This window comes from Symsagittifera roscoffensis, chromosome 10, assembly GCF_963678635.1.
Source record: "Symsagittifera roscoffensis chromosome 10, txSymRosc1.1, whole genome shotgun sequence".
Lineage (NCBI taxonomy): Eukaryota > Metazoa > Xenacoelomorpha > Acoela > Convolutidae > Symsagittifera > Symsagittifera roscoffensis.
This window is the reverse complement of record NC_087071.1, coordinates 40,927,219-40,954,860: the sequence shown is the minus strand read 5'-3', so window position 1 is coordinate 40,954,860 and position 27,642 is coordinate 40,927,219. Positions and strand designations below refer to the sequence as shown.

At 33.4% G+C, this 27,642-nt stretch overlaps 1 protein-coding gene across 1 annotated transcript in view; it reads right to left on the bottom strand.

Moving 5' to 3' along the window:
* LOC134855064 (myeloblastin-like) overlaps nt 1–27,642 on the bottom strand; it is a 128,467-nt gene that overhangs the window by 59,153 nt on the left and 41,672 nt on the right. The window contains exon 2 of the mRNA XM_063871444.1: nt 4,068–4,265. Coding sequence (XP_063727514.1) covers nt 4,068–4,265 — 198 coding nt within the window. The remainder of the gene's footprint in view (nt 1–4,067; nt 4,266–27,642) is intronic.

Sequence of the window (27,642 nt, the reverse complement as noted above, 5' to 3'; positions counted from 1 at the left end):
GTTTTATACAAAACTACTGCAGATTTGAAAGTTTTGGAGTTTACGGCTGGTTTATAGCCGAATGTGTTGTTATATACTTAATAATTGAAAATCGTAGTGAGGTATATAGCTTTGGAATGATTGTTACTCTTCTTTTTATTGTAAATCATATTAATGAGTGAAATTTTACTGCTCAAATATTTTTGTAGAGAACAAATCGTTGGAGTGAGTTTTTTCGTTTCAAGTCTCGGAGGCTCGTTCTGTTATTCTCATTGCGATCTGATGTCAGCCTTATTGTTCGTTCAAATTGATTAGACTTATTGAGATGTGGAAAAAAGCTAATTAAATTTTCTATTCGGTTTATTATTTTGTGTGGCGTTTCTGTTCCTATTTGTCTATTCGGTTGTTGCTTTTGCTGATATAGTTTTTAAGACATCTGTTCGAAACACTTCTGGTCGCATCAGATGATTTTAGGTCCGAGTGGTTTTCTCATAGAGTAATTTCGGATGAGGTATACCGTCTGTTCTTCACGCTATCCTATTTTTAACCGGATAGGTTCGTGCAAATTTTAGTCTTTTACCAATCCTAATTATACTCTAATAACTCTTAGTCTCAATAGATCTAGTGAATAATGGTATTGTCCCGGGGCTTAGAATCACGAAGTGAACCCACAAAAAAAACCGTTTGCTACATTGAATTTTTTCTACTCTGGCTGAAACTATATTTAGTTTCAGCCTCACAAACTATTGTAAGTATTAGTCATATATTATGATTGATTAGTTCTAAGTATTTTACAGAGATAACTATCAAGAATATAATAAATTATAATAAATATCTGTTTTGAACTGGTTCCAATCGAGCAAAAAAGTGTGTGCGAGTGGTTGTCTGGCGATCAAAAGAAACTGATTGAAATCTTTTCAGTCAATACTCGTGCAGTCCAAAATCAACGAGTACTTTCTGCTGTTACATTTTTCAATGAAATTTTGGCGCGGAAAATCGAAATTTTCAATATCCATGCGATGAATTCCTTACAAGATTGTTAATCTGCATGGCTCCAATTGCTTCCTTTGAGCCCGTTGGTATGTGTTCCTCTTATAGTATTTGCCTTAATTTTGTAGATTTTTTTTCAAATCTGAATTTTCAACAAGTTTTGTTGAGTTAAGCCAAATCAAAGTGAGTGCTTCTTTTTAACCGGGTCTGGAATTGAAAAGCGATTCTATTTCAAATATAATTAAGTTGTAAAAAACCAGTGTCACTTTTTGAAACCTATGACTTCAAAGCTCTTCTCTCATGCTATCACGATTATTTTCTCCCAGAATTTAATATGAGGCTCAATTTTTGGGCTGATTTTCCTTCCGATTTCAAAAAGAACTTGTTGTTTCGACTTTCGAAGAAAATGGAATGTTTATGCTAGGTGTGGCTTTTTGTAATTCAGTCAATTTTCGCCGATCGAAAAAAAAGCTTTCAACAAAATTTTTAAAGCCCCATTGAAGATATTGACTTCCTGAACTCAAAATGAAGAAGATTGTACAAAACGACTCGGAGGTAAACTATCTTCTTCATTTTGAGTTCAGGATGTCAATATCTTCAATGGGGCTTTAAAAATTTTGTTGAAAGCTTTTATTTCGATCGGCGAAAATTGACTTAATTGTCTGGGGGTTTGAAATTTGCCAAATTGGCCATGTTATTGACTAAATTATGCGCCTTTGGAAGAGTTCATTCATAATGCTGAGAGCGTAATGCAAATTATTTATGCGTGGTGAACTATCCCGCACAACAAAATCATTCTAAATTGAATTGAGGCTAACTAATCGGTCGTATCAACTTCGTGCGACTCAAAAATTCACACTTTGTTGGGATGTTAGAGGCGAGGAAGTGCAACCGTTTTCTCAGAACTATTTTCTCTCTGGCTGAAACTGCAACTAGTTTCAGTTCTACGAATTATCATAAGTTTAGTAATGGACCATGTTTAGTTAGTTCTAAAAATCTTACTGTGATTATTCTCAAGAAATACAGTTGAATATGACAAACTTGTTGTAAACTGATTACATCCATCCGGGGATTAGAATGTTTTTTTTCGGTCCAAGTTTTTTTTGTGATGGATGAAGTGTGAATCTTTGTGGAGTTTCCTTGAAAGAAGTAGCAGTTGCTCGTGTCGATGGAATAACTGTTGTTGAGAGATATAGAGATTGAAAGGATTTGTAGAGAGTGAAAAGATCGTATCGAAGAGGTTGCAGATTCGTTATAATGATGCGTCGATTTCATAAGATAGAGCAAGAATACGTGAATTCTCGGCTCTTCGTTCCCATTTATTAAATAGCGAGAAGAAGTTTCTCTTTTTTGAGTGAAAAGCCAAGTGACTAGGATCCGTATTTTGACTCCAATACAAATTGGACCATGTTATTATTCAATGTATATTGGCTCTGTTCTTTATATCCTGTCAGTGTTGCGGCTGCCGCGATCAAAACCAATAAACTTGCCATTTCAGAGTCGGAAAGTCGTTGATTTTCATCTCCCTCTCGCTGCCCATTTCTTTTGCTTTAAGAAATCTTTCATATTTATCTGCAACTGCAACTTTTGGTAAATTCATTTTTAGCTTTGATCTTGTTATTTTGTTCTCAAAAGCGTTCTAATTAGTTCGGTAATTTTCAGGAGTTGCTCTCCACTGAGCTACTCCTAAGATAAAATTGTGAATCGGGTTTATGGTGAGTAAATCTGCTTCGAGCGACGTCTGGTAGGTGAGGCCAGTGGAGAATACTCTTCAGTGTCTCTTTGAGTAGAGTATTTATTTATTTGTGTGTAACTTTTTTTTTCTCTTGTAGCAGGTATTTTTCTTTTGTTTTGTCGTTTGTGTCCCTTTTCTCAAAAAGGAATTATTTTTGGTTTGTGCTATCTTTGAATTTATTAGGTTTTCAAAAATTGAAACTGTTTTAATAAATTGAAATTGTTTTAAAAAAAATTCAGGCCTCATTGGCGGCACCATATGTGTATAGCTCCGGGGTGGCCTTCTCATAGAGTAATTTTGGATAGGTTACACCGCATGTTCAACAGGCTATCTTATTTTCAGCCTGACAGATTCGTGCAACTTCTTAGTCTTATAGCAATCCTAATCTTACTCTTATAATTCCCAGTCTCAATAGACCCAGTATATATACCGTATTCTTGCGATGTTAGAGGAGAGAAAGAGCATCTGTTTTCTCCGTTAAAATATTATCTCGTCGGCTGAAACTATGAATAGTTTGAGCTACAGACGTTATCATAATTTTTAGTATAGATCATATGCTCGTAAAGATTGATTTAATCAATTTATCGGTACTGCCTTTTTTCATAGTATGCGTAGCTTCTTGTTTTTAGGGAAAACTAATTGTGTAAGGTTTGATATTCGCGTTCATTTTGATTGACTAATTGTATTTTATTCTTGTTGTTACAATCCTTTTTGTTTTGAAAGTCTTAATTTTTCTGTTTGACAAAAGTATCTTGATCTGATGGACCTATTCAGACATTTACTGCTATAATGACTTTCCAAAATAGATTTTGATAGTTTCTTAGGTTTCTCTAGATTGTTAACCAATGTGGTTATTGCTTCTCCCGAATGCCGTCGTTTTGCGCTTTTTTGATGATAAGACTGTTTGCACGTTTCGCAGCTAAATTTCGGATACCTTTTCGTCCTAAGAGCACTGGAAAAAAAGAATTCCCATCAAAAAAATGGTAGAAGTTTGGAAATTTTGATGACATTGAAAATCAAATCCCTCGAAAAGTGATTTCTAAGTCGCTGAACCAGCCATAGGTTACTCCAAACCCGCTGATGGTAAGTGAGGTCGCAGTAGCGTCTTTCAGGGTCAAAGAGTCGAGGACACCAGCTCTTTCTAGAGACAAGTTGGAAAGACTCCCATTCACTAAATTATTTTAAAGGCAATGACTTTATTCAACAGGAGCATTTGAGGAAAAAAAGTCCAAAAGTTTTGCAAGCAAGAAAGTTATCATATTCTAATGAATCCTAGAATAGTTTCAATTGGGGTCAATATGACTAATCTTTTTTTTCAAATTCTTCAGATTAGAGAGTTCATATATATACTCATTAAACTCACCAGCAGTTTTGAAAACAGTTTCCACGCTTCTGGTTGAGTTTTCTCTATAGCTTTCGTAATAGTTGCCACATTTGGCATAGTAGGACACATGGTAGTCACATAATGGTTTCAGGTAATCAAATTTCACGGTGTGAGGATCGTAGTAATAGTCGTGGGTTTCGAAGTGGAAGTGGGTCGAACTGTCGGCCTCACATGCTCCTGGTTAGGGAAGGAGAGGTTTAGTTGGCAATGTCATCTCACATTCGCATCGTGAAAAAAGATTTTTAAAAAGTGATTCAAGTTTTTTAAAAAAAAGATTGATTAAAACAATATTTGTTCCAAAAATAAACTCTTTTCGATTTTTATATCCGCCAGTACAAGTATTATACACAAAACTGTGTACCTTAGTTGTCTCTGATTTGTCTCTTTTCATTAGGTTTGATGATATTCACAGAAACACAATTGCACAGACAGACCTACTTGGAAAGAATACGCAATGTTTCTTAAGTGCCAACAAAAAGTAACATGATAAAGATCGGATGAGTACCAATTATGGCTAAAAAAACTGTTACTGATAAATTTTAACGGCATTACGAGGCCAAACTGTGCACTGGATAGGCGCACAATTTTGTATGTTCCTGGATTCCACAAGCTAATCTTTGAACATGCTCCAAAATGTAAGTGGATTCCATTTTCAAAACTTCCGTGGATTCCGCGTGCAAAAAACTGTAAAAAAATTTTGTCGGCACACTGGTTGTGTCGCGGATTCCGCAACAAGCAAATACAGCTAGTTGTTCTGGATTCCGCAACTGTTAGTGGATTCCGCAAAATGTAAGTGGAATTCGCTATTGTAACTGGAAATTGAAACTGTAAGTTGATTCCGAATTTATAAGTAAACTTGCATATGAACAATTAAAAGCTAGAGCTGGAATTCTTATCTTTAGCAATGAAATTAAAAGCAAGGACTCAACCATTGTAAGTGGAAACCACGAGCAAATCCTAAAACATTGGTTAGCTAAATTGATGGATTTCATCTTTTAGTTTTTGGGATACATATCACAGCCAACAATCTTTGGGATCACAGTTTTGGAAAAACAACAACAAATAAGTTCACTATTTGGAATCATTGTGTTGAGAGTGATTAGTAACACAACACACAGAATATCTCCGATTTATGTCACTATTTTGGATTACATCGATTCCAAATAATGGTCAGTTGGGGGGTTTGGTGGAATCCCAATTATTGAAATAATATGGAATAAATATGGAATAATTTCATTAATTGGAGTCATGGGGTTGAGAGTGTATAGAAACCCACCGCAGGACAAATCGCCGATTTTTTTGTCAGTTTTTGCGATATCATCGATCACAAAACTGGTCATTATTGGGATTGATATGACCCCAAAAACTGGAATAATATGGAATAAACATGAAATAAATTCCTTTTTAGAGTCATTGGGTTGGGAGTGTTTAGAGACATATTGCACAGCATACCGCCAAATTAGGTCCGTATTTGGGATGTTATTGATCCCAAATACTGGTCAGTGTTTGGCATTCATCAACCCCAAATACTGAAGCTGGGTGTTTGACAGAAATTGAACATTAGGCATTTCAACAGGTAGCTGATGAACATAGTAAGGTAGTAATTGAGATTGAACTTGGTAGTGATCACCTAGTTATTAAAAAAGATAATTTTAAACGCTACTACATATATACATACATGTAAACGGAATCCGCAAACAAAATGCGGATTCCACTAACAATTTGCGGATTCCAGTTACAATTTGCGGATTCCGCTTAAAGAAGCTGATTTCGCAAAAGCTCACTTTAACTACACACATGTGTTATTATTTAATTGTGGGTTCCACAAACTGTTCTGGATTCGCAAATTTGCCTTTTTTGCAACGCTTTTAGGCATTTGTTTGTGGAATCCACAACAGAAAAAAAAAGATCAAAGAAAAATGGCAATGTTGCTGATTCGGCGACAAATTTGATTTTGGCCTGTTGCGGAATCAGCTTACCACGCACAGAATGAACATTTTGGCCTCGTAATGGGTTTATTTTTACTTTAGATTTTTAGATTAGTTCATTAAACCAGATCAGTGAATTGAACTACGTAATAATAACATCAACTGTGAATATAAAGATATGTATAATAAGTTTTTCCAGAGCTAGAACAACAATATTAAACTTATACGGCTCATGCAATAGTTATGTTTTTTTCCTTTTATGGTTCAATTTATCTTTTTGATGAAAAGCTATTGTCGTTAAGTACAAAACTTTTTTCTCAAGTAATGCGATTATGTACTTTTTAAATGCTTTTTTCGGTTTACTGATCTGTTCCGCATGTTTTCGATTTACTGATAAATTGATTTACTGACCTACAACCTCTTAGGCGAAAAACGTTTCATATTTAAAAGCTTAACTGTCAAACTTGCCAAAAATTGAGAAAAGTTTCATTTCTCCTTCGATGCTGTCGATTGCTATACTTTGAACCAAAAAAACTGGTTAGTAATGCGCAATGGCCCTTAAAAAATTATACCTTGATCAGCTGGAAAAAAAACGTGATACGTGATTTCCAGTGTTAGGCCAGTGAATTGATGTCTCAGTAAATCGAACCCGGATGGCCCAGATCAATGAACTGTAATTGCATTATTGAGTTATGCCACAGTCAACCAATGGAGGTTATCTCGCAAAATCTGACGAGAAATTTGCAAAACGATGCATCTCTTCAAAAGATCTTGCAAAATTAATTTTTTCAGAGATAATTTTTTTCTCCGAGCAAGATCTTTATAGGAAAGATTTTTGGGGGAAAACACCTTTACACGCGAAAACATCTATAGTGTTTGCGTAGGAAGGAAGGAAGCAAACCAAGTAACAATTAGTGACAAATGATGTACTTGGAAAAATCAATAAAAGAAAAAAGAAAGCTTTAGTCGCTTAGAATAGGTGAAACATATTTGTTTATAGTACCTTTGTGAACTGAAAATACAAAAGATTTCTAGCAAACTGACTCTTTTGATTAAAAAAAAACGAAAAAAAAATGTTAGCGAAAAGTTTAACTGAGAATGAATAAATTATAAGCATAAACTCTAACTATTCACCTTACGAATGCTGAAAAATCACCTCACTTATAAAAACTTTTAAATTTTGGTCAATCCAACTTTTTTCTCCTATTCAAAACTTAGATTATATTGTTACCAAGGTCAAAATGGATCTCCATGGGTTTTTTGGGGGGTCAAAACAAGTTTTGTGAAATTTTATCAGATGAGTTATCTGGCAAGACTTGCCAGATTCTTGCAAGAATCTTGGAAAAAACCATCAATATTTAAGGATTCTGGCAAATTAACTTCGCTCGTGCAAGACCTTGCAGTATCACTTCAAGCTTGAAAGATATTAATAATTTTAGTTCCTGCGAATCGCAGAGGAGCTATCAGTAGGCCTTAACAGTCCTGTCGAGAATAGTCCATTTGTATTATCTCCCCATATTCCTGACAGTATTATTTTGCTGATCGAAGCTCATTTTTTGCGACTCAAGGCCGTTTTTGTGCGTCTAGAACTTTCACGTGGTACCACTATTGCACCCAAATTTGGTCATGTTATGGTAGACCTGAAGCTAGAGGTAAAGTGAGAGCTCGTCCCCACACAATATTGAGTTATAACCAATGTGGTTAACTCATAGAGTAATTTCGGATAGGGTACACCGTCTGCTCGTCACGCTATCTTATTTTCGGCCGGATAGATTCGTGCAACTTCTTAGTCTAATACCGATCCTAATATTACTCTTATATCTACTAGTCTCAGGGTGTTTAACTAGTCTCTGCTAGGCTCAATAGATCTAGAGTATACTGGCTTATTGCAACTGCTGAAGTTCTCTTGGAGAGGTAACTAATTTCTAAGTTAAATTGAAATCTCTCTGGTGCTGAAATTACAAGTAATTTCAGCACTTACAAATAAGTGGGTTGTTAGTTTTAATTGATTGGTTAGTTTTAAATTTTTACGGTGGTAAATTATCTAATTTATGCAATAATAAAATATAGTTTAGATCAGGTTCCACACATCCGGGGTTTACAGAGTTTTTTAGAACTATCTTTTTTCTCTGCAATTTGAAGGATGGATGATGAACGTTGGTATTTGGCGAACATCATTTTCTTATCCGGTTCCTCTTGAAGAAGAACGTTCCAGGACGCTGGAATTAGGGATAGGAAATTATTACTTCGTCATTCGACAACGACTGTGATCCCCAATGAAATCAATCCGATTTCAAAATGGTTTGACATGTCAGGTTTTTCTGTATTAGTAGAGAACTGTTTTGTGTGCAGCCTCGTCTGGGAATGGCGTGAAGATCGTGTGTGGAAGGGATGCCTTGTAACTCGGATCTGTACGTATACTTGAACATCGAGGTGGTCATTGGTCTAGTTCAATGAAGTCCTTTTCTGCGAAGTGAAGTCGTACTCTAAATCCTTTGAGTCATGATTGTGGACGGCATGTCGGTTGTGTTTAGCCATCTTTTGTTCGAGTGTGATGGGATCATCTAGTCTTTGGATGTTCGTCATTGTTGTTGTGTATGATCTATATACTGCAAAGTATGATTTACATTTTATAAAATTATGTTAATTCGGTTTTTAATCATGAATTTAGTTAGTAGTTTTCACAAAAGCGTTTCGTTTTGATTCGGTTATTTTGAAGAGTTACTCACTCTTGAGTACCTCTTATTAAAAATAGGAGTGTGGTCCCAAAGCGTGGATGTAGCGCGGTAGGTTAGGCCGGCTATAGAGCATGCTCAGGACGTCCTCTCTGGTGGGTTAGGCCAGGAGTGGGAGTATGATTGCATGCTGTTTCTTTGAGAGGTCCTGTTATCTGATAACGTTTTATGTTGGATTTATGTTGGTCTTTCTTATGTTACTTTGGTTGTTTCCTTTTTTCAAAAATCAAATTGTTTTTGGTATGGGTTTGTCTTGCGACTTTTTTATTATTTCTTTCTTAGGTTTATAATAATCCTCAAAAGAATAAATTATACAGTTTTAAAATGGGTTAATCCGGTTTGGGTACCGTTGGTTTTTTTTCTTAGTTATGCTGTTATTTTATGATTTGTGGTGTTTAGTAAGCTGCGTTGGTTAGTTTGGTTTAGTGTATAATTCCTTTCTAACCGGGTTAAAGGAAAGTTTGAAACTTGTTATCGTGTTTTAGAGTTGTTGATAGTGAAAGCTTGAAACCTAAAATAATTATTTAAACAATTCTTTGTGGGCGAGCTGTGCGAGTTTGGGTAGAATTCTTGTGCGAATGAATGAAAATATTGAAAAGGTTAGTACTGCCCTCTCATTTTATCAATTTATTGCATAGAATTTGAATTTTACTGTGTTTTGGGGAAATTGAAAGTTATAAATTTTCATCGTAATTTTAAGTTTACTGCTTCATGGGGAAATAAATTATAAATAAAATTACTACATTTGGTATGAAATTTTACTACATTATTTAGTGCAAGAAATTAAAGAATTTTAAGATAATTTAACAAGTTTGTATTTTTATTTTACTTTTCTGTTTTGTAGATGATTGTGGTGTGAAGACTAAAAGTATAAATCAAACATTGATAGATAATGGTTAGTACAAATTTAATTTTATTAGTTGAAGTATTTCAAATTATACTTAACTTAATTTTCCGGAAAAAGCCGTGGGGGAAGATGTCGTGAATCATGTCTGATGTTGTTAGTAATTTGGCTATTATGCGTATGATGTTTTTAGTTTGTAGCAGTGGCCAAAGCAATTGAAGTGCTTTGATGGTGTTTAGTTCTTCGGTGCCTACTGCAAACTCGTAAGGTGTGTTTTGGATGAGGTTATAAAGTTTATGATTATATTAAGTATTGTGAATGAATTCTGATATGGGTATTTCAATAGGCTGGATAAATTCATGCGGGATAAAGAAGGGTCTCGATTCTTCGGCATTGAAGGTCTTTGTGATGGGACAGAATATATACATTTGGGTAATTGGGTCATAGTTGCGGAGGATGCCGTGGAGGTTAGAATCTCTAATGCAATATGTAAAATTAAGGAAGAATGGTGACGTCTATTTTGAGTTAAGAAACTGAAAACGATGGTGAGATTGTCTTTACGGGGTGTGTAGATCAAAATGATTTTGTAAAAAATGATAGTATGTATATGTGTGCGTTTGTTTAGTGCGTAGCAAAATTTTGTGGGAACAGTGCAAATCGCGTTCCTGTGATGAAAGAAAGTGAAAGGTTTGTGAAAACAACTGAAAATTATCATAGAAGCTCTCGTATGCTTGAATATCAACTAGTGATTCTGAAATATTGTGATCATGCTTTCTATCAAAAAGGTTAAGCGTGAATACGTATGATGTTTTGATGAAAATTTTTTCTGTTAGTTGCGGGTTTGCGAAGCGGTCTTCATCTAAAAACTGATCTTTATTAGGGCGGATGATATTATGATCGTAGTATTCTATTGCAAATTCATTAGCTCAGGGTGCAGTGAATGTTTTTTAAATTTTTTATATCCAACGTGGGTAAATTGTCGAGGTGTTAGTGTTGTGGTGAGTCTATATAACATGTTTTTGTTCTTTTTAAAATTGTCATGAGTATTAGCTAATGGTAGGCAAAGGGGGTTAGGAAAATTAAGATAAGCTGTCCAATGAAGTGTTGGCATTAAAACGTGCTCATTGACAAAATTGCGTGTGTAGTTAATATTGTTAGGTGTATTTAATATATATTGCGGAAATGAGGGCAAGGTGGTTTCAAGAAAATTTTTCGGGTTGGTGTGTTCCGGGTGATTAATATATTCGCGGGCTGTTCCGGGTTTGGTTGGGAATGGGTGATTTGGAAATTTTCGTTTAAAAGAGCGATAAGCTCGGTGAGTGCTAGTAGGTGTTTCAGTGGATGTGGTTGATTGTGCTAATGATGGATTGTAAGCTGAGGAGGGTGTGGGGATAGGTGGATTTGAGGATGTTATTGTAGATGAGAGTTGATGTATTGTGAGGGTGTTGGGGTATATTAATTGTTGTTGTAAAGTAATAAAACTTTCAAGCTCCTGGGAAATTTGGGGGGTATCTGGGGATTTATTATATGATCTGTCGGAATGAAGCGGAGAATAGGTTGGGGTAACTTGGGAAGCATAAGAAGGAGTGGAAACGGATGGGAGTGGATGATTGGATGGGATTGGTTGAAAAGAGGGTTTTGAAAAAACTGAGGAGTTGGTCTGGGTATAGGTAGAGAGAGAAGCATAAGAAGGAGTGGAAACGGATGAGAGTGGATGATTGGATGGGATTGGCTGAAAAGAGGGTTTTGAAAAAACTGAGGAGTTGGTCTGGGTATAGGTAGAGATAGGTTCGGAGTCTGCAAATTAGTCGGGGGTTTCTACATTAGAGTTATTAAATAGTGAGATAGAATGAAAAACTGAAATATCTGAGTTAGTATCAGAATTCGTGCTTGATGGTATATTAATAATCGGAAAATCGGGTGGTGGGAAACCAAAAAGTGGGATTATTGGTAGGTTTGGAGGTTGGCTGGATGGGAATTTGAGCGATGGAGGGATCCAAGTTGTCGGCTCATCGTGGGCTAAAAAAATGATTATGCTGAGACTGAAAAGTGGTGGTGTGGGGTTGCTCTATAATTTGTTCGTATGTATTATCATTTTGTGAATGATGTGTCATTTTATGTTGGATGGGACTTTGTGTTGTATTTGGTCTAGAATTTGGATTATTTGTGATTGCTAGGTTTCGGAAATTACGGGGAACTAATGATAATGTATGGTTCTGTGGTAAGGGTGGCAACTGTGGTGCGGTAGGTGTTATATCTATATTATTATGTTCTTCGTCGTATGTGTTTTGTCTTGTGGATATTTTTGTGTTATATTCTTTTAATTGTGCATCGAGAAGTTTTTTTTTAACTGATGATGAACTAATTCCAAAAAAGCCTGCAAATAGTATACGTGCTACATTTGCTTGTCGGTTTACTTGTGTGTGTATAGCGCATGTGTTATAGATTCCTTTTAAAAGTGAAAAAAGAAATCCAATAAAGTTAAACATTGCGTATAGGATAGTTAATTTTTCTAAGATGTAATAGGGCGATCCTCGAAATTCGAGAATTTCGTTATTTAAGGTGACAAAACTGATAATACTTATGGGTGAAATATCTTGTGGTCTGTATTTTTCACCGTTTAAATATATGTAGTCTTCAATATCTTTAAAATATCCGCTATAGTCTTGTGTATAAATGTCTGCGAATCCTGCGGTTTTCGTCAAGTTTTCTTAAATTTTGGTGAATTGATTGGCGTTGCATCGTGTCCATTTGTGTTAATAATTACTGAAATTGTTCTGTTCTAATGTGATGTTGGATATCAGATTCAGAATATATTCCAATTGATTGTAAATCAATATTTCGATTACGAGCAATAGCTCTGATTCTTTCGGGTGAAAATTTTTGAGTGATTGCATTAACGTAAGGTACGGTGTAAGTAGATAGTATTTATCTTCATCAGGATTTGATTGTACTACATTGTGGCTATTTTTTTATCCACATGGGACTGGGGTATCCAAAAAAATGTTCGTCTTGAAAGTGTATCGACAAAATGTACTTTATCTTTATAGAATATGGGGATTCTTTTATAACGACGTATGTCTTCAAAAACATATAATGGTGATACTTTTTTGGTGCAAGTATAAAACCATAAAATATTTCCTTTGTAATCTAGAAAATTTGACCTGATTTCTGATAATAAGTATCCTGCGTAAGTCATTTTTAGTACTGCTAGTGCGAGTGATTGTAGGATTTGTGTTCTTTCCAATTCGCATAGTTGATGAAGTGTTTCTAATTCAAAAAGTAACATTTCTTGAAAAATTCTACTAATTGTGTAGTGTAACTTCATGTCTAAGTGAATATCATGATGAATATTACCAAAATAGGTGCTATTCATTAGTGATAGTTCTTGTAAACGTGTGTTTTTACTGTCATATGGTTTTAGTTTTCCACCAGGTTGACCTGTGCTTTTCAGAAAGGTAACTGGAACGTATGATGTTCCTTCATTTATAGGATGACTTGTGGCATAATGGTTAAACTTTTTTTTCCAGTGGTCATGTCGAAACCTTTTTCGTATTCGACAAGTATTTCAGAGTATTGTGTCTTATAAAGTGGATTTCTGTATTTATATGCAATTTCTGTTTCTTGATAGATTTGAAAACGTGTTAATTTATTTTCTATATCATGGATTTTTCTAAAATCATTACTTTGTTTTCGGGATGGGTTTACTTGTTCGTATGGAAATGATTTTATAAAATATTTTTCATGGAATTTTATCATTCGAGCGTGTTATTTGCTACTTGAAATGTTGTGCATGTATCTTCGGGAAACCAAACAATTGTTGCTTGGGTCCTTGTTGTAGGGTCACAATAATCTTGGTCAATTTTGCAAGGTAATCTAATTCCTTGATAGATCATTGTCTTATCAGATAAATCTCGTGTGAGTTGTACTTTTTCGAGTTGTATTTTCCAAAAAAAAAAACATTATTTCTTAATATCCTTTATTTTTTGTGTCTGCTTTGCAGTTTAGAGGGTCATTTATTCCAATGTGTGGTATCCAGTGTTTATCGTGTATGTCATAAGTTAATCTTCCGTGTGCGCCGTTATATGGGTATTTTTTGCCTAATTTTTTATGTCCTTGATTCGTTCAAGTTCTGCTTGATGTACAGAATCGGCAAAGACTACTTGGAAATTTACTATTTTTTGTCTGTGTTTTTATTTCTTGTGATGTTCAGTCTGAGTAATTCGCTTTTACAGTCATCGGGAATTAGCTGTAAAAGTCGTTCTATATTACTTTGATAAAATGATTCGTGATCAAGTCGGTTCTTATTTCCATTGGAAACTTGTGAACAGTGTACTTTCTTTTCGGAAAATTTTGCTGTAAATTTATATCCTTTGACTGTTGTGGCTCGTGCTTTTGAATATAATGTTGCGATTACATTTGTAGTTTCTATAGCTTGTGGTTCTGTTTCGCATTGCGATACTTGATTTATTGCATATTTGTGTGGTGTTTTTTGTTCGTTTTCTTCACAATCATAGTGTGTTACTAATGAATCCTGGGGTCCTGTGCGAGGAGAAGGATTTGTGTTTTGGTCGGAAAATATTAGAAAAAAGATGTGTTGAAATTTTAATATTTTTAGAATATACATGTGTATGATAACCCTGAGTATGGGTCATAAAATGTGATGTAACCAATTTGGTTTTTGGTATATCTATCGTATTTATATGATACTTCAGTTGTTATAAATGGTGGCGGTAGCGATTGAGCTGTTATATTTGGTGGATTTAATGGGTAGGGATGTTGAACAATATTGCTAAGTTTGATTTCAAGTTTTAATTGGAGACTATTTTGTTGAAGTATTTGAATATTGTGTTCACGAATATCTTCGTGGATATCTTGTCTATATTGTAGTCTATTGAGTGCCCAACTGTGGAATCGGTTACTATCTTGATGTTGTCCTAATAATGGTGGAGGTGCTACGAATGTGTTCCAATCTAGTCGTAAAGGGATATTTGATGATGATTGTTCTGGTGATGGTGATTGATATTTGATGATGATTGTTCTGGTTCTGGTGATGGTGATTTGATGGTGATTGCTAGGTTTCGGAAATTACGGGGAACTAATGATAATGTATGGTTCTGTGGTAAGGGTGGCAACTGTGGTGCGGTAGGTGTTATATCTATATTATTATGTTCTTCGTCGTATGTGTTTTGTCTTGTGGATATTTTTGTGTTATATTCTTTTAATTGTGCATCGAGAAGTTTTTTTTTAACTGATGATGAACTAATTCCAAAAAAGCCTGCAAATAGTATACGTGCTACACTTGCTTGTCGGTTTACTTGTGTGTGTATAGCGCATGTGTTATAGATTCCTTTTAAAAGTGAAAAAAGAAATCCAATAAAGTTAAACATTGCGTATAGGATAGTTAATTTTTCTAAGATGTAATAGGGCGATCCTCGAAATTCGAGAATTTCGTTATTTAAGGTGACAAAACTGAAAATACTTATGGGTGAAATATCTTGTGGTCTGTATTTTTCACCGTTTAAATATATGTAGTCTTCAATATCTTTAAAATATCCGCTATAGTCTTGTGTATAAATGTCTGCGAATCCTGCGGTTTTCGTCAAGTTTTCTTAAATTTTGGTGAATTGATTGGCGTTGCATCGTGTCCATTTGTGTTAATAATTACTGAAATTGTTCTGTTCTAATGTGATGTTGGATATCAGATTCAGAATATATTCCAATTGATTGTAAATCAATATTTCGATTACGAGCAATAGCTCTGATTCTTTCGGGTGAAAATTTTTGAGTGATTGCATTAACGTAAGGTACGGTGTAAGTAGATAGTATTTATCTTCATCAGGATTTGATTGTACTACATTGTGGCTATTTTTTTATCCACATGGGACTGGGGTATCCAAAAAAAATGTTCGTCTTGAAAGTGTATCGACAAAATGTACTTTATCTTTATAGAATATGGGGATTCTTTTATAACGACGTATGTCTTCAAAAACATATAATGGTGATACTTTTTTGGTGCAAGTATAAAACCATAAAATATTTCCTTCGTAATCTAGAAAATTTGACCTGATTTCTGATAATAAGTATCCTGCGTAAGTCATTTTTAGTACTGCTAGTGCGAGTGATTGTAGGATTTGTGTTCTTTCCAATTCGCATAGTTGATGAAGTGTTTCTAATTCAAAAAGTAACATTTCTTGAAAAATTCTACTAATTGTGTAGTGTAACTTCATGTCTAAGTGAATATCATGATGAATATTACCAAAATAGGTGCTATTCATTAGTGATAGTTCTTGTAAACGTGTGTTTTTACTGTCATATGGTTTTAGTTTTCCACCAGGTTGACCTGTGCTTTTCAGAAAGGTAACTGGAACGTATGATGTTCCTTCATTTATAGGATGACTTGTGGCATAATGGTTAAACTTTTTTTTCCAGTGGTCATGTCGAAACCTTTTTCGTATTTGACAAGTATTTCAGAGTATTGTGTCTTATAAAGTGGATTTCTGTATTTATATGCAATTTCTGTTTCTTGATAGATTTGAAAACGTGTTAATTTATTTTCTATATCATGGATTTTTCTAAAATCTTTACTTTGTTTTCGGGATGGGTTTACTTGTTCGTATGGAAATGATTTTATAAAATATTTTTCATGGAATTTTATCATTCGAGCGTGTTATTTGCTACTTGAAATGTTGTGCATGTATCTTCGGGAAACCAAACAATTGTTGCTTGGGTCCTTGTTGTAGGGTCACAATAATCTTGGTCAATTTTGCAAGGTAATCTAATTCCTTGATAGATCATTGTCTTATCAGATAAATCTCGTGTGAGTTGTACTTTTTCGAGTTGTATTTTCCAAAAAAAAAACATTATTTCTTAATATCCTTTATTTTTTGTGTCTGCTTTGCAGTTTAGAGGGTCATTTATTCCAATGTGTGGTATCCAGTGTTTATCGTGTATGTCATAAGTTAATCTTCCGTGTGCGCCGTTATATGGGTATTTTTTGCCTAATTTTTTATGTCCTTGATTCGTTCAAGTTCTGCTTGATGTACAGAATCGGCAAAGACTACTTGGAAATTTACTATTTTTTGTCTGTGTTTTTATTTCTTGTGATGTTCAGTCTGAGTAATTCGCTTTTACAATCATCGGGAATTAGCTGTAAAAGTCGTTCTATATTACTTTGATAAAATGATTCGTGATCAAGTCGGTTCTTATTTCCATTGGAAACTTGTGAACAGTGTACTTTCTTTTCGGAAAATTTTGCTGTAAATTTATATCCTTTGACTGTTGTGACTCGTGCTTTTGAATATAATGTTGCGATTACATTTGTAGTTTCTATAGCTTGTGGTTCTGTTTCGCATTGCGATACTTGATTTATTGCATATTTGTGTGGTGTTTTTTGTTCGTTTTCTTCACAATCATAGTGTGTTACTAATGAATCCTGGGGTCCTGTGCGAGGAGAAGGATTTGTGTTTTGGTCGGAAAATATTAGAAAAAAGATGTGTTGAAATTTTAATATTTTTAGAATATACATGTGTATGATAACCCTGAGTATGGGTCATAAAATGTGATGTAACCAATTTGGTTTTTGGTATATCTATCGTATTTATATGATACTTCAGTTGTTATAAATGGTGGCGGTAGCGATTGAGCTGTTATATTTGGTGGATTTAATGGGTAGGGATGTTGAACAATATTGCTAAGTTTGATTTCAAGTTTTAATTGGAGACTATTTTGTTGAAGTATTTGAATATTGTGTTCACGAATATCTTCGTGGATATCTTGTCTATATTGTAGTCTATTGAGTGCCCAACTGTGGAGTCGGTTACTATCTTGATGTTGTCCTAATAATGGTGGAGGTGCTACGAATGTGTTCCAATCTAGTCGTAAAGGGATATTTGATGATGATTGTTCTCGATATCTAGCGTCGAGTTTATTTGGAAAATTTAAAGGGAAAAGCGTCGATGAAATTTGACTTAATGATGGTGTTGACGGTAGTGATAATGTTTCTGGTAGTGATGATGGTGTTGTATCCGTAGAAATATCTATTGGTTCATTTAGTATGTTTGGTTCACCTTGTGTATATGAGTGTGTTGCCCAATATGGTAGTCGTGCGGTGGGATGGGGGGGGGGGGGGGGTTAAAGGGGTTTTCACGTTTTTGTTCAGATGTTGGTGTTGAACCTAAGTAATCTGAGGTTATACTTGAGGTGCTATGTTGTGAAAGGAGTGTGGGAGTTTTTGGCAATGTACAACTTGAATTTTCTGAAGTAGTTGGTGTTGGTGACTGGGATATATCAAAATGAATTCTAGGGGTTTGAAAATTTCTATTTCGTGGTGGATGTATAATCTGTCTATTTATTTCAACTGTATTTTCATTTTGACTAATGTGTCGTAATCTGTTTAAGTTTTGTGGCAATGTGGGTTATAGATTAAATTTTGGTTCACTTAGGGGTGCCTGTCGCTGAACTGGTTCTAATGGTTCGGATAAGCGAGCGTGTCGTTCTTCAAATGTGTATGGGTTATCTTGAAAACAAATTCATGTGGATGTTGGGGGTTTTGGGTAGTTGTGGGTATTGCTGGGTTTTCTTGGGATGATGTCGGTGAAGACTGATTTTGTGATTGTTGGTTAGCAATTTTGGAAACGTGTCCGATTGATGTTTTCTAGTGGGAAGATTTATGTTTATTGTAATATTCTTCGATGAAAAGAATTAAAAGGATTGTTGCTAAGGCGAATGAGATATTGCTTTTTTTACACATTCGCACATTGTCATTATTAGGGATGATAAAAATCTGATGAAAATTACATATAGTAAAAAAATATCTGTTCTAGTAAAAATTGTTCGTATCATTTAAATAGACTTTGAGTTATCGTACCTGTGAATGTGGTCAAGGATTTGGGAAAGTTGGAGATATATTTCAAATAGGGAGAAGAAAAAAAATTGCAAAAAATTATTTAAATGATTATAAAAGTTTCAAAAGTATCGATTAAAAATATGAAAAAAAGTTTGAATAGTATGAAAATTTTTATGAAAAGATTTAAGATTGTATTTTTAAGATATTGACTGATTGAGAGAAGAGCATTTAAGAAATGATTTCTTCGTCGAATATTTTTTGTTGTTTGAGGCGAGATTCAAGTGTGGTCGAGTTTTTTATTGATTTTTTGACAAGTGGGTTGAGTTTTGTGAAAGGTTGTTGGGGGCTAATTTTATGTTGTTTGGGAGGTCTTCTTTGCTTTGTTTTTGTTTGTCGGGTGATATGGGATATTTTTGAAATATTTGTATTTTAGGCCAAATGATTATGGTCCTTTTTTACTTTAGGCTAATTCGCCATTTTTGGTTGGAGGGTTTTTGAGTTTTGAGTTGGGAAAATATTGTTGATCTTTGCGTTATTAGATAGGGGAGGGTTGTAATATTATGGTGGTATTTATTTTAGTTGTCAAGTGAGTTGCTTATTTTTGACCTGGAGGTTGTAAAGTTATAGTTATAGATATGCCTGGAGTTTCATATCTTTCGGCTAATAGGTTGGTGTTAGAGATATAGAAGGTGACGAATTTAAGTGAATCCTATTGGCTGAATCTGAAATAGAATTGTTGCGTATTTGTCAGCATGTTATCTTGAAAAATGAAAGTTCAAAATGATCCAGAGGTGCAAAAATGATGTTTTTAAAATCAAAGTTGTTTTTGAAATTCAACTTTCTTTAATATTTTAGATTGTGGTATGAATGTCAGTGGGTTTGGCAATTATTTGGTAAGGTCCTTTTCGAAGGGTTTGTACTTTTTTACAGATTCCTTTTTGCGTATTAAAGTTAGGTATTAAAACAAATGTTCCAGTTTTTAAATCTGCGGCTGGTGTAAAGCGTGAATTAATTTGGTCGTTAATGTTTTGCTTTTGTAACAATTTCTTTTTAACTTTTTGGTAAAGTTCATTGTGTTTTTGTCTCTATTTAAAATCCATTAGGTGTGTGTGCCGGAGGTTAATTTAAGAATTTGTGGGTGATGAAAATGATCTTCATCATGTGTGTGTGTAAAGGTAGGTTATAACAAATTGAATCTTTATATAGTTGGCAATAACCTTGTGCATTTTTAAGGGCATTTGCTGTAAACATAATTGGTTTTCGTGGTTTTTGATTAAAAACCATTTTGTTTGGTGACATTCCTAAAGTTGTCGTGATTTGTGATTTATATGCTAAGGGAAATAATTTTACATCTGCTGACCATTCTGTGTGTCGTGCATCATTTCCATTTATGATACATCTGAGATATTCTTGTAAAGATTGGTTCATACCTTCGACTAAACCATTTGCCCAAGGTGTATGAGGTGTACGATGTTTATGTTTGATGTTCTATAAATGGCATAGTGTGATGATTTCATTATTTATAAATTCTGTACCGTTGTCTGTAACTAGGATTTCGGATAATCCGATTTTGGCTATCCAATGTTCATAAAGTGTTGTGTAAGCATAATAAGCATTACAATGTGGTACTGGGTTGAGTGCTACATAATGTGTGAATGCGTCAACAATGACCATAATGTAGGAGTTTCCTTCAGAGGATGGTGAAATTGGTCCTTTTGTGTCGAATGAAATGCGATGGATAAAATATAAACTTTGTCCTTTAAAATCTTGTTTGTTCTGTGCTATTTGTGCTATCAAAAACAAATCTGTGCTATTTGTTTTTGATTTGGATAAGGTTTGTTCAATTGACATATTATACAATCATTGCAAAATACTTTTATCCAAATTGGTGCATTTGGGAAATAAAATTTTTATGAAAGGTTCGAGTATGTTTTTTCTGATCCGGAGTGTCCTTTTGTATTTTGTGTATGGGAGATGTTAAAAGCTATTAATTATTACTTAAAGGAAGACAGGGAACTTTAGAATCATTCAATTGATATTCTAAAAGATCTGTATTTTCATTAATTGTTGTGTTATTAAATTTTTGGAATTATTGGAGGAGTGTTTTATTTCCTAAATTAGTTGTATCTGCTTTTACGGGCTTAGTTTTGTATTTGTGCCATGATTTTAGTTGTCTAATTACTGGGTCGAGATTTTGATTTTATTTTAAAAGTTCAAGTGTAATTTTATTTGTTGGGGGGAGAAAAATATTGTCAATTTCTAGTTTTGATAGGGGAATTGTGTCAAGTGGATCATGGAGGTCAAAAACTTGATTTATTGTGTATTTTGAATCATTTGTTTGTGTTCCTGATAAATTTATTTTATCGCTTAAATTTACTTTTTCAATTAATGGAAAAAGGTCTTTTTTATGTGAGTGTTGCTTTATTCTCTTTTGTTGAGTATTATTTTTTATCCATTGTGAGTATGGAATCGGTTAAAAAGTGGATGTGCCGAGTAAATCAACTTCGTAGTGATTATTCTGGCAATCTAAGTAGAGTAGAAAATACTGTAGATTATTTATTTGTGATTGATCAGTGTCAGTTTTTACTGCATATTTGCATTCTAGTCGGGGTGATGTTTCATTTTCTGCTAGATAAAATTTAATATTTTGCGGTATTTCAACTGTAGTTTTTCGTTTAAGTATTTCGGGTGGCGTATTTCGACTTAATGTATCTGGTAACGCAAGGTTTTTTCCTGCTGTCCAAACTATATGTAAGTTTGGAAATTTCATTAGAATTAAATAAAATCTATAAACTCTATGATTTGGATTTGATTTTTGTGTATAGAGAAATATGAAATATAATTGGTTTGTGATCTGTGAATAAAACTGTTGGGTGTTTTGATCCAAGTATCAGAAATTCATATTCTGTAAGTGTATAAATTAAAGCTGTACATTCTCTCATTAGAGTTGAGAGTCGTAGCTCTGCTTGTGTGAAAAAACGTGATTTTGCTGATGTAAGATTCATTTTATTTGTTCCACTATATGATTGTAGCAATGCTGCGCCGATGCCAAAATTTGAAGCATCGCACATTGCATAGAATGGTTGATTGGGATCTGGAATTGTGTTTGAAATTTGTTCTGTCAAATGCTTTTCAATTTCTTCAAATCGTGTTTGATGTTCTGTGGTCCATTCAAAATTATTTTGTTGTCTGAGGATGTTATAAAAGGGTCTTAAGTACAATTGCATTTTGTAAACATATGTACTTAAGAAATTCAACATTCCAAGGAGTTCTTGGATTTTCTTTTTATTTGTAGGTGGCTGAAGTTTTTGAATTGCATCAATGCGTGATTTTAATGGAGTGATAATTTCTCGTTCTATATTAAATCCTAAAAATTTAACGCGTGTTAAAAAGAAGTGTGATTTATCGGGGGCTGCCTTCAAATTTTTGTTCTGAAGTATTTTATGATATTGTTCTAAAATTGTAAACATTTCTTCTTTAGTTTGTTATTGCATAAAAACATCATCTAAGTATGTGATTGCATTTTTCTTGAGTATTAGTGGTCTAAAGATTTTACTCATGAAAGCTGAAAAAGCTGCTGGTCCTATGGATATTCCATAGAATAAGCGATTAAATTCATATTATTGATTTCCATTAACAAATTGTGTTAAACGTCGTGTTGGTTCATCTAGTGGCATTTGATTATAAGCACTATTCATATCTGCGGTTGTGAAATATTTACCATTTATATTTGCTATGATAACGTGTATGGATTCAATAGGCCAATTGCATTTTGATTCGTCAATTAGTGAATTGAGATATCTAGCGTCTAAAACTGATTTTAGTGATTCCCTTTTTGCTAGAATGATAACAGGGTTAATGAAGCTGTTACCTTTTAGTTGTTTTTCTTTATTTACTGGTGAGATAATTTCGTATTGTTCTAAAATATCAAGTAATCTGTTTACCTTGTCGTGTAAGTGAATCGGTATTTTACTTGCTCTTTGTTTTTTGAAAACTGCGTCAGGTTTTAACGGGAGGTGTAGTGATGAACTAATTTTTCCAACGTCAAATTTTGATGTTGCATAGACTGTTGAACATTTAAACAGTTGTTTTGCTAATATATCAAATTCAATTTGTGTGATTTGTGAGTGTTCAAAATTAAACATTGTTAAAAATTTTTGTTTTTCTTTTGTGTAATTTGTTATATTGAATGTCGGTTTAAAATATGGTGTTTTTGTCAATTAATCTGTATTTATTTTTTCATTACTTATTATATTATTTATGGATAATTCTTCGTCAAGAATTAGTGATTGGCAAATATCTAATAATTGGAGATATTATTAACGCGGTAGGCTACTTCATTTATAGGTGAAATTGTAGCATTTGTTTCACAATATCCTAAAAGTCCTAAGGGTAATGTTATTTGATACGGTGTATTGTTAAACACGTGAAATGAAATAATATCGGAATTCGTATTTTTGGAGTATTTTATGGATGAGATTGTAATTTTGAAAAATTTGTGGATAGGTTTAAATTCGAAGTCTGACATGAAAAGTTGTTTTTTATTTTGTTTTTTTTTATAGTGGTGAACTTGTTTTACTGAGAAATTATATATATTCTCTGATAGTGGTTTCAGGTGTTCCCGTTTTTGATTGTAAATGGGACAAAATTTTGAGAAAAATGGTGGTTGTTTGTTTAATCTTTGAAAGAATGTTAGGGCTGTATTTTTTGTTTTTGTGTATTTATCTTTGACATGGATCTTACTATTTAAGATTTTGATTGTTGGTATATATTTAGATATAAAGGGTATGCCAATGATATTGTGTTTAGTTTCAGTAATATGAAATATTTGTTTATGGATCTTGTTTTGTTCCATTGTTCTTGTGGGAAGAAGGAATAATTGGATTTTTCCATATTTTACTAATGTTGATCCTTGTGCTGCTGCTAATTTACTAGAGGTTTCAAGAGGTGTTAAATTTGGATGCAATGTTTTGATTTTATTCTTTGTGGGAATATTAATTATACTTGATTCTGCTCCTGAGTCAATTAAAAAATCAATTTCAAGATCAGGTGGTTAAAATTCTTTGTTTCTTGGGCTCTTTTAGAGAAATTGAATTGTCCAAATTTTTTCTCTTGGTTGTTCTTTTTGTATATTTTGATAAATATGTTTTGTGTTTGAGCATTGTGTTTCATCTTTTTTATCAGGTATAATTACCGTGTTAATTTTGTTTACTTCTTGTGTAGTTTGTGTATTATTAATGGGTCCAATATAGTAATTGTGAAGGAGTTCCAATTGATTTTTAAATATATGTGAAGTAAAAATTTGTTCATATATGATAGGTTCAAAGTCGTTTTTGACTGTTATCATATTTACAGAGATGGTATTTTCTGTATCACTTTCAGTATCCGATGATTCACAATTTATTTGATTTAGTTGTAATTCATTAATTCCTGTGTCATCAATACCTGGGGGTCTGAAGTTGTTTCTTCATTTGTTTGCACTTGATTAATGTGTCTTTGATGTTTTGGCGTGCTACTTCTGTATCGATGTTTAGAGTCGGGATAGTGGTTATTATTCCTATGTGGTGACTGGGAATAATTTCTGTATCGATTATTGTAACTTGAGTTTTGATTCTGTGAATTATTTCGTGATCTGTTTTGATAGTTATCATTTGATCTGTGATAATTTGATCTAATATATGAATTATTACGTGATCTATTGTTTGGATAATTCTGATTTCGATTATTGGATTAACTTCTATTTCTAATGTGTGAATAGTTTCTGTTTCTGTTGTATGATGAGTTTCGTGATCTATTGTTGGAATAGTGTCTATTCCTTGGGTTTGAATGGGAATTGGATGCAGAAACACTTTTTGTGGTGTTTGAATTCGATCGTGAATAGTTATTTTGGTTATTTTGGCTATTCGATCGGCTATCTCTATTTTGTCAGACATTTCGTGAATTTCGTCGTTCGGGCGATCTACCTCTCTAACTTGAGTTATATGGTGATTGATTTCTTGAGTAATTTGAGTTGCTTGGAAGTGGTTTTCCTGAACTGTTAATACTATATATATTTTTGTTTGGTAGATTTTGATCTTTTTTCATTTATTGATAGAATGGTTTATTTGGTTCTTTATGCTTTTGAGGTTTATTTTGATTGTCTTGCTGTTTTTGTCTACATTCAGAAATACTATGTCCGTATCGTCGGCAATAATTACACCATTTTTTGAAGAATGGTTTGCCTTTAAAGTTTGGATGTCGTTCGTAGATATTTAGTATTTCAGTAATTTTTTCAATCAGGTCTGTGTCTGATTCTTGTATGTTATTAATATGTGTAGTATTTGTTTCAATCCGATTAACATATTGTAGTTTTAGATTTTCTGTTTCTTCGAGTTTCATCGTGATTTCTGCTTGTTCTAGTTTATCTACTAATTTTCGAAAAACTAAATCTGGTTCTCGAATTGAGGAAGGATGAGATGCTCTCTTTTTTATGGCTATTTTCCTTAATTGACGTGTTAAGGTCATCATTAAAGTTTCTGTCAATTTTGTGTTTTTATAGTCATGTGTATTAGGTGAATATGCTTTTCGAACTAGTGTTTCGATACGTACTGCTAATTGTTTAATAGTTTCTTTTGGTAATCTGCGAATTTCATTACATAAAACTCTTTGGTGTTGTTTATTTCTTTCGGAGTCAAACATTTTCGAAAATTCTTGTGTAATCTTTTCTAGTCTGATTTTATTTCTATAGGTAATACTGAAAACCATTTTTGGGCTGCGCCATCTAGTGTTGTTTGTATTAACGCTGTGCGTCTATGTATCCAATTTTGATGGAGTGGCGTAATAATTGGTTCGGGTCCTATATTTAAAATTAAATTAGCTGTTACTGCATTTAAATAATCTTCTAAAGAATATTCAGGATCTGTTCCTGTGAATACCATTAATGGTTTATTCGATGTTATTGATGATCCACCCAAGAGGTATGGATTCATACTCATCTGTAGTGATTCTGCGGCATTTGGCATTTGTGAAAAATTTGAAAGTTGATTTTTTGTGATTTCATGTTGCTGAAGGTAATATGGGAGCGGTATTTCATTTTGCTTTTGGGTTGGTTGATAAGAATGCTTTGACATTGGGTTTTGTGGTTGTATTGGTTGAAAAGCTTGTGTTTTGAAGGGTTTTGTATATGCATCTGTTGTGGATTTTGTATATCTGTAAGATTTTGTGGGTAAATTTTCATATTTTGAGATGGTTGAAATTGTCGCGGTCTCTGTGTGCGATATTTTTTAGTATATGGTGCAAAAATATCTGGTTGATGATAATCATCGTCATCAGATGATAAATAGTTTGTGTTATATGGTGTATGTTGTTTGTTTTTATTCTGTTGAAAAAATTGGTAATTTTCACTATAATCCTGTGTAGGTTGTGGATTATCTGGAAAATTTACTGAATTGTTCGATTATTGGGAGATTTCAATAATGGGAACATACGTGATATAAATTTTGTGTAGTTTTTTGGGGAGGTTGATTTGTTTTTGGTTGGTGTGCATAATTATAATTGTGTTCTGCAAAAGTGTTTCTTGTGAACGTTTTTCGTGTTTTTGACTGTTGTGTTATTGGTCTATACGTTTGATAGTCCATATGTGAATATTTTGGAGCAACCGAAAGGTTTAGCGGTTGATTGTAAGTTTACCTGTGTTATTGATGTACTTGTAATTCTTGGTGTTGTCAGATTTGGGTGTATTGGTGAAATACTTTGTTGTGTAGTTATTGCTGTTGTTTGGACGATTTCTTCATTTATGAAAAGTGATGGTGTTTGAATATCTTGTTGTGTAATATTTTTGGTTCCATTGAGGTTTTCATTATGAATGACTGTTGAATTTAAGCTGTTATTTCGTGTATCAGGTAAAATGTATTATAATTTAATGGTGTTGCTTCAATCGTTAATGGTATTACTTTTTTTTTAAAATCTCTGTGGAAAGATATTGTACTTATTGCTTGACTCGAGATATCTTGTGGAATATTTAGAAATGCTGGATGAGACCTTTCAGGGTCCCAAACGTAATCTGATTGTTCTGCAAGGCCATGTCGTCATTGGTATTTTGAGGTCTGAAATTTTTTCTTGCTTGTGAAATTAAATCTAAATTGTGGGTAAAATATTCCATTATAAAACATGCTAAAATCTTTTGCAAATCAAGTTTAGTGTTTTGTGAAACATCAGCTTTGGTAAAATTTTCGCGAATTATATGTAAAAATGTTGAAAACACTGTGATTTGATTTCGTACTTTTGTATGTTTGGATGTTTCGGTTGGTGATATACTTTGAACTTCTGTTTTTTTTCTAATATAGATATATAACTATATATTATTGCAAAAACTTCGTTAGTGAATATGGAGTTTGCTCTTTGTGAATTATGATATTGTATGCTTTTGATATATTCTATGATTACTTTTGCAAATTCTAATTCAATATCGTCTGTTTGAATTACATATTTACCATGGGCTGTTTGTGGTGTGCTGAATTATATGGTGTAGATTCCGTATTGTTGTGATTCCGTACGTATTGATTCCGTACTGATTCCTGGTTCAAACAAATTTACGAGTAAGTTTTTACAAAATTGTGTTTGTCCGCTATCATCGAGTGAATCTATAAGAAAAGGAAAAACTGCTTCTTCATCTGGACTTTCGTCACTTTGAGTGTGGCTCATTTTTTCGTTTGATGACTGTTAATATATAACTATTAATGTGTCTAATTGGTTGATTCCAATTATACAGGTGTACTGGTTTGTGTTTATATTGCTTTTTTATTCTTCTTTTTCCTCTTTTTGATGAATTTGAAGTTGTTTCTGAGTCGGAAAATTATTATTGATCATGGTTGGGGCAATTTTTATTGATTGATTTTTTTAATTGATATAGTTGGTCTCAACTGTTGGCTTCTGATTCAGAAAATGCGTTTCTATTTTTCGAAAATCTTTTTCGTGTAATTTGTCTTTGTTTGCTTATAATTTTTCTTTCATTTGTTTGTCGTTTTGTTCGATTGTATCCAACTGTTTGTGTACGTGGAGTTATTACAAGATCCTATTTTGGTTGTCTATTTCAAAATTGTGTAAAATGATTGTTTGTTTGTTTCCTAAATTTTTGAATGACATAAATTTAGGATGAGGGATGCTAGAAGTTATTAGCGATTTTTTATTTTCCTAGACTGTTAGTCCTTACAATTTTTTG